Source organism: Taeniopygia guttata, chromosome Z (genome assembly GCF_048771995.1).
Source record: "Taeniopygia guttata chromosome Z, bTaeGut7.mat, whole genome shotgun sequence".
NCBI classification, from domain to species: Eukaryota; Metazoa; Chordata; class Aves; order Passeriformes; family Estrildidae; genus Taeniopygia; species Taeniopygia guttata.
This window is the reverse complement of record NC_133063.1, coordinates 8,232,547-8,243,989: the sequence shown is the minus strand read 5'-3', so window position 1 is coordinate 8,243,989 and position 11,443 is coordinate 8,232,547. Positions and strand designations below refer to the sequence as shown.

Genomic DNA, 11,443 nt, shown 5'->3' with positions numbered 1-11,443 from the left:
GCTTTAGAAACTCCAGAAGACCAGAGAAAGATGACATCTTGGAACTGATGACAAGAGGGAAGTCTTTGAGTCAAACACTCCTCCAGCACCTTCTAGGAATGCTGTCAGCAGCATTTTTGAACTTCATAACGAGACTGACAGTACTGGGCTAGCAGGGACCAGGAGAGGAGCAGACCCAGCAGTTTGGAGTAGCAAACTCGACCATTATGGAACATCCTGTCAGTGACAAACTAAGGCTTGTAATTTAAATCAGCTTCCTGACTAAGCTGCATGAGCTGTTCCTTCACATTTCTTCTGGCACATTAGAAGCGTGCTGGATGCGTTGCACGTGGTCAGGGCTGCAGCACACCAACAATTCCATCTCCTGCAGAGGAGTTGTGGTGTCCTGCTCCTCACCAGAGCCAAGCACAAAGAAACAAGCATTGCAGATCACCAATTAATAATGTCTGGGTCTGCCAGCACCATTATACACCAGAAAACTTCACAGACATTATTTTGTGTGTGCCCAGAGCTTTGACTAGGAGCTGAAGCCACTCCAGGAAAACAGCCAGCAGCTTTACAGATTACAGGAGATGAGGAGTTCCTTGTAAGCTTGTACTAAAAGGGATCCTTCTAGGTCAAGTCTTCACCTACCTATGTGCTCCATTTCCCCTTCTTCAGTGTTTTTTTCTCAAAAATCTACCAGAAGTTCTTCTCTTACCTCATAAGAGAGGCAGCACTGAGGCAGGGCAAATAATCTCCAACATTACAGTAACCAGGTCAGGTGTCTACAATTACAGACTTGGAAGGCTTTGATTGCTACAGGCTGCTCTGCACACCACAGCACAGTGTTTCTGCTGCCTTTGTTTAATCCCCCATTCATTCTGTTTTGTGTGCTTTGCTTGATATTGAATTTATGGCCATGCTATCTCTTTGTAATGCATTCTGGTGTAATTACTGATGCTTGCTAGGCTGACTCTTCAGGATTTCTATTTGCTGTGTTCTCCCAACTCAAGTCTCTCAAAACTCATGTCAGAGTAGCCAGAAGCCTTGCATACAGTGAAGGAAGATGCACTTGACTAACATTATCCTCCTTTGCTGCAGTGGTGAAGGACCAGAAGTAGGCATCAATACATTTTTCAGCATCTTTGCATGTTAGGAGTAAACTGATTAGCAGCAAAAGCTGTAGCATGTTCTGTACACAATACAAGGAGAAAGGTCTTTTAGCACCTTGGCACTGAGTAATCTATCATAAATTCTTGTAAACCCATCAGATTATTCAAAGTAGTAAGCAGAATATGAAAAACATTAATGGCCTCTGCTTAAGTGGCCATTGCTACTGGATAATTTGATCATGCCTGTCCAACAGAAGAGACACTTCTCAAGAGCCACTTAGCTCCTAACAGGTTCAGTCAACCTGAGACAACGACAACCCCTTCTCTTAACATTTGCAGACTGTTCTGGAAGACACAGTGGAAATACTTCAGGTGTTCAAGGAATTTTACTCTTGGGAAAGAAGGAAATAGACAAAGTTATTTTGTTTGTTTTAATTGATCACTGATTAAATTGTAATACATTTCAAAGCAAAATATTCTGTTCAAGGACATTGTACCAAACATTAAATCTACTTTTAAACAAGGCTTAATTTGACTATATTACCTTATATACATACAAGTATAAGTTCATTTCACTAGTAGCAAAATTACACAGTACATCACATTTCCTGAAAGATGGCAAAAACAGGAATTGAGTGTCTGTTCTGTCCTTCCACACACTCCAAATCAGAAAAAACACACAGGTACTGAAAGTACAATCACAACTACAGGTAAATACAATAAGGACCTCAGAGCAAGCGAAGACCTTATGAGAGATGACAATCACTTCTAGAAATCTACATTGCAAATATACAGTACATTCCACTAGAGTTTTGGGAGTTCCCACAATGCCTCTTAATCCCCTTTTGGTAATAAAAGCTTCTATGACAACACGTATCCTTCATAAAAAGTACTGAAATAGTATTCTTGGAGCATAGGTTGCAAGCTTAATGCAGTCTAAGCTGCAGTCCACAATAAGCTCACCCAAAGAGAGAGTAAGCAAGCACTGCAAGATTCATCAAGTTCAGAACCAGAGCTCAGCTCCTCGTCATTGAGCTTCTGGGTGCAAGAGCTGCTCTGCACCAGGGACAGGCTCAGAGGGTGGGAAATGATACATTCCTTTTACAGCTTTTGCAGGTCAATCACCTGCAAGTTCTTGACAGGAAATGTCAACTGAGTCGTATAAGATTAATTTGAATTTATTTACAAAGCAGCCATTACATTGCAATTGTTAGACAATTAAGGACACAGCTAAGGAGCAACAAGGTTTCCACATTTATGCTATTTCTGAAAACACTTACACTTCTGTGAGCAGCAGTGAGTATGCAAACACGCTGCCACTGCTGGGGAAGCTGCACTCTGGCCTCAGGAAGTGGAATGGTGCACAGAACACAGCAGCCCCAAAGGCCTGATGAGATTTCTGTTATGCTCAAACTCCGCTTTGGTTTGTGCAAAAAACTGACCTTGTGCACGTAGCTTTCACAAACTAACTATTGCTCTGTGCTTGGCAAGACAAAATGGGAGGAATTGTCTAGAATTACCAAGAACACGGAGGTAAACAAGGCATTTTTCATGAGCACTAGTTACCCTCACAAGTACAACACCAAAGACTCTGCCACTGTTCCAAGGAAATGTACTTCATCAGCACTTTTGGAGGTTTTCTGTTCTGTACTTGCTGAAGAAGCTACCACTGATTAGCAAAATAGCTGAACTTGACCCAATCAACAATGCTGAGGACCTTCTCCTTCCAGACTTTATGTCTAACTAACCACTAACACTCTTTGTTGCTCTTAAGGAACTCTGACAGCAATAGGAAACACCAAAAAGGCATGCCTGAGGTTGAAGACACCAACTGATTTCCTCTGGTTAAAATAGATCACTTGTTTCTATTAGTCAGACTCCAGCCACACTCTCTTAACACCAATTCTTTCTCACAGATCTCTGCTTTGAAAGTTATTTTGCTGGACTCTCCAGATCTAACAGCAATGTAACACAAGTAATTTGTAGTTACAAAAAGAAACTGTGGAAATCTGCCCAAATATTTTTTAAACCTCCTTTATATAAACTTTGGGGGGGGCTGGGAAATAGGGACTTGGTACTCCCACTTGTTACAGTCAGTCAGCAGAGCTCTAAAAGGGATGGAAAGCAGGCTGCAAACCAGGTTGTCTCTACTAGTCTATACCTGTCCTTAGCAGAGGTAAGTAGCAATAGATCAGTGGAGAGAGAATTAGAAAACAGCATTTCGGATGTACTTTAGAGCCCTGGTGTTTTTCTCTGCTCCTCATTTAATCTACCTTGTGCTCTTTTCCTTTTTTCTTGCACTAAACATCTCATATTTGGAAAGTGAGCCCTGGTAGGCTGCAAACAATTATATGACATTAGTCAGGTGTTGTTACCAGACAGAGGAACAACCAAGACGGGCCAGAGGCACCACGACTTGCTGCCAGAGTCAAGGAGGTGCTTCATAAGAGAACCTCAAGTGCCTCAAGCAAACCCTTGGTGCACATGCATGCAGAGTGTCAACCTGCAGGCAACACATGGTGACCTCACCTTCGAGCTTCACAGACAGCAGAAGACAGAAAGTTCAGCTTTCAGGTTGTGGCTTCAACACTTCAAAACTCAACTGTGCACTGAACAGCTAACAAGAATGGAAAATAAACATTTTAAGCAAAGAGAGAATCCAGCCAAGTCTCTGATTAATTTTTTTTTGAAGCCTGCTCTAAAAGCTTTTCAATTTGTGGACTCTAAGAATACAGCTGCAGTGAAATATGTGTGTTATCATTTGAGTGCACTTATAGTTCATACAGCAGGCAGACAATTAATGACCAAGTACAAAGCAAAAGGTTGAAAAGCCCTCATTCCTAGATTGCCTACTATTTTTTATTACTGTTTTAAGATGAATTCATAAAACTGCTGTACTTTTTTCTTCCAAATGACCATCTCCCATAAAAGCAACATTAAGACTCAGTATACATTTATATGAAATATACTTTAACTTCCCTCTTCCCAGGTTCTTGTACTTAATATATAAGCCTTGTACTAAGAAACAACTTTGGTGGTCCTCATGCTGCTTTGTGTTGCACAGAAAACAAAAATTCCATTTATTATGTTCACATTCACACTTGAAATTTTTTTAATTTCCAAATTATAGTTTGCTTACAGAACCTTAATGAAATCCCCATTGTTTGCACATTCTTGTATGTAACACAGAGAAATGGCACAGTTACAAAATTGAAACACCCTACCCAAAATAGTTTCATTGTCAAGATTTATCAGTTTACCAAACCAAGCTTCTCCCAGATTCTTAGCAGCAAAATTCAATTCTGTAGAAAGGAGAAGGACAGAGAAATCAGCCAGTTCCCCCACTGAGAACCAGAGCTGACTAAGCCATAAAATAAGCTGAGTGCCTCTGTCAACCTGACTGAAGTTTCAGTAATTATGTAATGGCTCCTGGAAGAATCCATAGCCGAACTTCTTGAATTTCCATGATTTTTAAAAGAGAGAGGTAATTTCAAGAGATCTTCAGTTCCAGGTAAAATACTTGCATTCATGTTTTCCCTGCTAACTTAAAATCACATTTAAGGTTCTTCTCTGATGTTTCAAGAAAATTTTGCAATCAAGAGTAAAGAAATTTAAAAAAGCTTAATGTAGACATCATCCAGAAAACACTACCAAATATACAAAGCAGAGGAAGATAGTATCCTCCTAATTTTCATGTTTTAATTTTTTAAACACATATTTCAAGAAAAGAGCAATTAAAAATGTGTGCCCCAAAATGAAATTGCCTGTATGCGCTGAATGAACATGGGATTTTAAAGCAGTCCTTCCTTATTCTAAGCAGCCCCCTTAGAAATGCTCTATCTCTCAACTGTATATAGCACTACAATCAAATTCATTATATATCTGTGTCTTTTTAAATCTATTACTAGATAGCATTCGCCCTAGAACTGTAAAAAGGTCTCCCACAAACCTATCCTACCAGCAGAAGCCTTTTAATTTCCATGGTTGCAGAACACATACACAAAGAATTCATGAAGTGTCCAAAGGAAAAAAAGATTAACTCTTACTTTAAATCAGACATCAAGTTACATACAAAGAAATCTACTGAGATTTAAGAATGCTTCAAAGTAGTAGCTGGAATACAACAGCAGCTATGAATAATAGATAACCTTCCTGATTCATAATTGATCCTAGCTTCACCTTAAAAAAAAAAAAAGGAAAAATCACAGCAGCTGAATATACACAAACGAAACTTTTGATCAGAGGTTAATAAGTAATTGTGTTATAATATCAGAGCTAGAGACCAGACGTTGCAAGTGTTCTGCAGTCTCTAACACACCAGCTCTCAGGCTGGTGCAGCAGTGGAAAATCTCATCCAACACACCTTTCAGGTGGGATTAGAATCTCATATTTCCGGTTCAGATGTTGCTCAGCTGAACAGTTATCTCTGCTAATAATACAGCTTCCCTCTCAGTTAAGCATGCAAAATGTATAAAAAGGCAAGTGATCAAAATATCCCCTTGAATGCCCAACTGTCTGGTATCAAGAGACTGCTGCTGAAGATTTAATAGCTCAGCACTAATTTTCCACATTTTAAAACTTGATATGAAAATTGCATTTTGTTATTACACAGAGTATAACAGTCATTGGTCATTTGCATCATCCACACCAGCACTACTGAAAAAGTGCCTTCTGAACAGGGATGAGAAAACATGGCAAGTTCAGTTACCAAGCTGTGTCTCTACTCACCTTGCACTAAGCAGTGCATGGGAATAGGTGAGCAGAAGTTCAACAGTATACCAAGACACACCATGTTTTCACATGCACTGATTCCACGCGTATCTCAAAAATACACAAGTTCAAACATGCAGCAAAATGTTTGTTAAAGCACTTTAAATGCTCACCAGATGATAATGAGTGATTTAATACTCAGACAAATCAAAGCACAGTAGAAGTTTTGTGCTTACACTTCAAGTTTCAGAGTAAAATTGTTTCTATCAGAGTTTTGAAGTGCAACGAAAGGAACATTCCATTGAATTCAGAAACAAAAGACACCATTTAAAGAACCAGGAAAATAAGCACAGGTTAGAGTACTGCAATAAATAAACAAAACAGCGGAAACATGCAGACCTCAGAGTCAAAATTTCATTTTGGATTCATGATATGTAAAAAAAAAGAAAACTTTAAAAAAAAAATCAAGAACAACCCTGTCTGACTTTCCCACATGTGGTGTCTTTTTGGCTAAACAACTGTTACTCTATTGTAAGGAACACAGATATTACCAGAAAACATTATTTACAGAAAGATTATCAGATTGATTATATAAAATACAGATGAAAATATACACCCTTAGGTTTGAGATAAGCCAAGCAAATTCACTGCTGCTAACTAAAGCACTTTGAAGAAGGCGACAGGCACCAAATATCAAAGTTGAATCACAAAACTACTTGAAGTAACAGACAAATTTGGGACGGTAGAGGAACAGTAAAGATCAATTAAGTCGGAATGATTTATAACTAATACTAGCCTATCACTTATTACTTAGCTTCATTCAAATTCTATTTTTCTTATACAAAACTGAAGAGAAACCTTTACTCCCAGACTGTGATTTCTTCAGCAGCTTTTTTCTTAATGCATCTATGTAATGCTTTGAACTTTACGTCTTACAAAATACATCCCCACATTTAAGTGCATGACTAGAAACTGTGCTGAAATCGTGGAAAAGCGCTTCACAGATCTCAGGTGCAACAAAGTCATAACAATGATCAGCTCCAGTTTCTGGAAGCAGTTCTGTGAAAGGTGAAGTTTCAGAAAAGGGACTTTGATCCCTGGTTTTCGAACTCTGACCATGCATCATTCAATTCCATGAAGATCATTTTGGCATATTGCTCGTAAGGTTGTCCTGTGGCCTGGAAACAAAGAGAATGTACCACAAGCAAAAAAAATTAGAAATTAGGTCTTTAGAAAATATCCCACCCCTTTTATATTTGCTGTCTTACTCAACAGCTATAGACTGCTCTGTGAATACAATTTTACAGACAAGAGAACTCTCTCCAAAATTATCCAAAGCTTGCAATGAGTATTTTTTAAACAAATCCAAATCTTTCATTTCCTTACGTTATCAAGCTTTCAGTACAATTCATAAGTAATTGAAATTTAGCTAATAACAATTTTCAAAGCTGTTCTTTTCATAAATAGTTGCAGTTACTATTACTTACTAATCAAATTAAGTCATTTTTAGAATTGCTTCCTGAAAGATCTTGCTGTAGTGTACAAGGATAAAATCTGAGTCCTCTTTAAGATAACTTTTTAAAAATGAAATTCCCTGGAGAACAATCTGTTGCTGATTGTGACTGCTGCTAAGACTCAACATGACTGACATAGCACTTCCAGTGTGTTTGCTTCCATGCTCAAAAATCGTACACTCCTGATCCCCTGCCTGTTTCACAGATGCCCTGACCCTGGGCCAACACAATCTAACCCTTGTGGTTAATAAACATCCAGTCCCAAAATATGGTTCTCTCCAATAAAAAAGGGAAGTCCCAGAGCCTCCTCTGCTTAGCTTTTGCCACCTGAAGTACTTTATCAACACATAACAGGTAAGTGGCAGAATAAAAGAAAAAAGAAGACAAATATGCCTTAAACAGAGCTGTGTTCTGACTGATGAATTGAGGGCCTTTCAGAAAACACCTAAAAAACCACCAGAAAGGTGGAAGAAATCACATACCCAAGAAGACTGAAGGAGAGGGGGATCCAAAAAAACCAAAAAATGTCATGTTTGTTATGGACACAAGACAGCATAGGATTTAGACTACTGCTCACTAAAGCACCAGTGAATGCAAACCTGAAAATTCAAACCAGTTATATCCAATGCTTCTCTTTCTATCTAATGCAAGAGCTCAGAACAAGAAGCTACCTCGATACTTTGGGATGCATTAAGTATTTTTATCAGACAGCTGCAATGTAATATTCATTACATATTTTTCATCTGATAACTTGTTTATTCTAGTAAGTTTACTTTTTTTTAGTAAAAATGGCTTAGTAAATGAGGTTCAGCAGGTTTTTCCCACCAGTTTTGCTGTGGCAGCCTCTGAGTCTCCATACTAGTTCTAAAAGACTCAAAGTACCAGCTCACAGAAATGAAATAGATTCCACTCATCATCATCAAATCTGACATCTGCCATCTGTCAGTCAGAACCCAGCATGACTGACTTTGGTGTTCAGTACAACTCTCATGGGACCTTTCATTTGTTAACACTTCTCTGTTGAATTCTGTGCTGTGTCAGGATGACGAGAATAATCCTGTACTACCTAAATGCAGTAGGACATCCCATTCAGAAGACAATGGAAGCACAGTGAAGGACATCTAGCTCTTCTAGATGTTCTTGCTTCTAGATGCCTTCTAGTTCTAGATGCCTTGCTTCTCAATCAGAACAACTTCTGATTCAGAAGCAGGGTATTTGCCAGTAACCAGTGTGGTATGGTAAAAGCAGTTTGTAGTCCTCCTATAATAAAGAAGATCAGAGGAAAACACTCACCTTATCAGGATGAACCACAAGCACTGCTTTCCTGTAGTACTTCTTCACTTGTTCAGGAGTTACTAAATCTGCCATGCTGACTGGCTTCCACTTATTTTCCCCTTCCCAAAGCACTGTATGTAGAGTGGATATTAATGCTCTGATATTTCTCTCCTTTCCTTCAATCCATTCAAGAATCTGGGAAAATCAGAATATACAGAACTGAATGCAGCACTGTAAGCATTCTCAGCCTCTACAGACATAATCTTCACTCTCTGCAAAACTGTATGATCACGACTCACGTACAGCTGTCCTACTGCACTCACTCCCCATATTCAATTGCCTTAGCCACTCAAAAGTGATACTTTCTATCTACCACTAGAGCATAGCTCAGTTTATTGCAGAAATTCAGTCACTACAAGAGAAATGACTGAGATAGTTACATGTTACAAACACCTGTATAATTAATGGCAAGAGAAATGACAGGAGTAATTAAAAACATCTGTTACAATTAGATATGACATTCATCTTGTCCCTGTCAGGGCACACATACAAACTATTACTTGATTTGTACAAAAGCATAAATATATTTTAAAACTTCTGTTGTACAAGCTTTGTACAAAAAATCGTGTCTAGTAATAATTTATGTTTACTTAAGCAACCTGCAGAGGTGCACAGACTAAAGCGCTCTTTGAGATATCCCCAAAGTAGAGTAATGTTGCTCAGACTTTAACAGCAATATTCAAGCCATAACATAGAGATATAATGTTTTTATCATACACTTACTATCACCAATGAGGATGGTAACTAAATATCTGTACTTATTTCCATTTGTGGTGATTCGCGTTAAAAGGTAGGCATGCAAGCTACCTACTCTCTCTTCAAGGAAAGACACCTTGTGAAAATAAATTTCAGCAATCCTTTAAAGTTCATTTACAAACTTTTCTGAAGCACCATAAAGACTAAAAAACTCTAAGTGTATTAGTATGTGAAGTCATCAATGACTAACTGGTCAAAAAAATCTGAACAGCAATCCCAAACTAGTTATATAGCCTGTCTCCAGAATTGCACCTTCTAGTAATTTCTTAGGGCAGCAGCAGCACTTCTTAACCAGAAAATGAAAGTACATTATCACCCTAAAGACAGCTATTCTCACATCCTTCATTTTTAAAGTGTATTTTTGTGTTATCAGTTAAATCCATCTTTTCTAAACCATGAGCCTTTAGTTTCTCTGTTGGTCATTGTATCCTGCTCTGTTATTAGCAGTTCTAACCATAAGATCAGATTTTCACTTGAATCAAAAGCACTGATAAACAAACCTTGAGTTTCAAGGGGTCCATATCTTTAGACATCTCTTGTTTTCTCATCTCAGCAATTGTCTTTGGTCCCTTTTTATCAGATTTCGCTGAAAATCCTTGATTAGATAAGAGATCCTCAAAGTCATTTTCTGAAACTTTTGGCTTTTGACCTATGAAAAGAGAAAAAAACGTTAAATGAAAAGTTTCACTGGAGAATACATTAACAGGAGCAATATATTGCACTTAGATACACCTGGATGGCATTTATCACTGCCATGATAAATATCCTTCAGTGACACCAAAAGCCACAAAACTGAGAAGGATAAAAATAAAAGGGATCGTTAACAAACTTTCAGTCCAGCAGAGCAGACAACCTAACTTGCTAACCTCTGACTAAATACTTGCATGTCCTCCTTTTGTTAAAAAATTGAGTGGATTTGAGGGAGCACACATCTATCCACTAATTTGGAAACTGCTCCGTTTTTCCACTGTAAGTTAGTTTCAAATGTATGCAGCAGTTTTTCAAGTAACCACATACTCAGTACTATCATTGAAAGCATGTAGTCAACACCTAAGTATGTTAAAACTTATCCAGAATATTGAATGGATAAAATACCAACATGAATATTCATTACAGAACCAACAAATTTCAGAGAACTGTAGAATAACTGAACTCTGAAGAGTCCTCTGGATGTTGTCTAGTCCAATCCCCACTCAAAGCAGGGACGACCAGGTACATTTCTTAGGTCCCTGTCCAGCTGAAGTCCATCTGTTTTTAAGGGAGAGGAATTACAACAACCCGTTTCAGCACTTCATCATGCCAGATTTATTTTGCCTTGTTCTACAGACTTTGCTGTGCTGCAACCTATGCTCACTGCCTCTGCATCCTGACACCCTTTTCCAGATATGGACCAACAGAATAATTCCAATTTAAAGAAGTACCTGCTGTTCACTTTCATGTCAGTTTAAGGGAAGCATAATCCTAATACCAACACAACAGAAAATAAAAATTTCCAAGAAAGTTCATAAAGAAGAGGCCAAGCCTAACTCTATAACTCCAGGTTTGCCTACTCAGCTGGAACATGTTAAAGTACTGTATGATTCCTGGTCCTTTCCCCATGTCTCTTTCAAACACAAGAATTTTCAGTAATTTTAACCTCAATCTTTGTCAAGAAAAGCTACTCTTCTTCAGCTAGGAAAAACAGTGTATCCCTTTACCTTTGTATCACAAACTAACATGAAGCAACATTACCAACCATCTCTCTCCAGATGGATCAAATTTACCTTTCTAAACTCACTGACACAAAACCAGTCCCATGTGGGTGAGTAATTGTAGCCTTGAGACTTTATGCCCAAACTCACATACACCTGAGCTATCATCAGCTCATCTGTTATGTATTGGGATAGCTTTGGAAAGGCAGGATACCAGATTTGCCAAATGTTGTTCTGTTTTCGAGTAGACACAAATGTAAATAAAAATATGAAGGTAGAAGAGCTTCTGCAGGTAACAGCACACCCAACTAACTTCACATGGGACATTATAAGTAATACACAT

General features: G+C 38.3%; 1 protein-coding gene across 2 annotated transcripts in view; it reads right to left on the bottom strand.

Annotated features, from left to right (window-relative positions):
- Positions 1 to 1,511: 1,511 nt before the first annotated feature.
- Positions 1,512 to 11,443, bottom strand: part of GAK (cyclin G associated kinase) — a 65,483-nt gene continuing 55,551 nt past the window's right edge. For both annotated transcript variants that reach the window (XM_030258987.4, XM_030258986.4), the window contains exons 26-28: positions 9,910 to 10,058; positions 8,612 to 8,788; positions 1,512 to 6,982 (exon numbers count right to left, since the gene is read on the bottom strand). In XM_030258987.4, the coding sequence (XP_030114847.4) occupies positions 6,881 to 6,982; positions 8,612 to 8,788; positions 9,910 to 10,058 (428 nt within the window). In that variant the 3' untranslated portion in view covers positions 1,512 to 6,880. The remainder of the gene's footprint in view (positions 6,983 to 8,611; positions 8,789 to 9,909; positions 10,059 to 11,443) is intronic.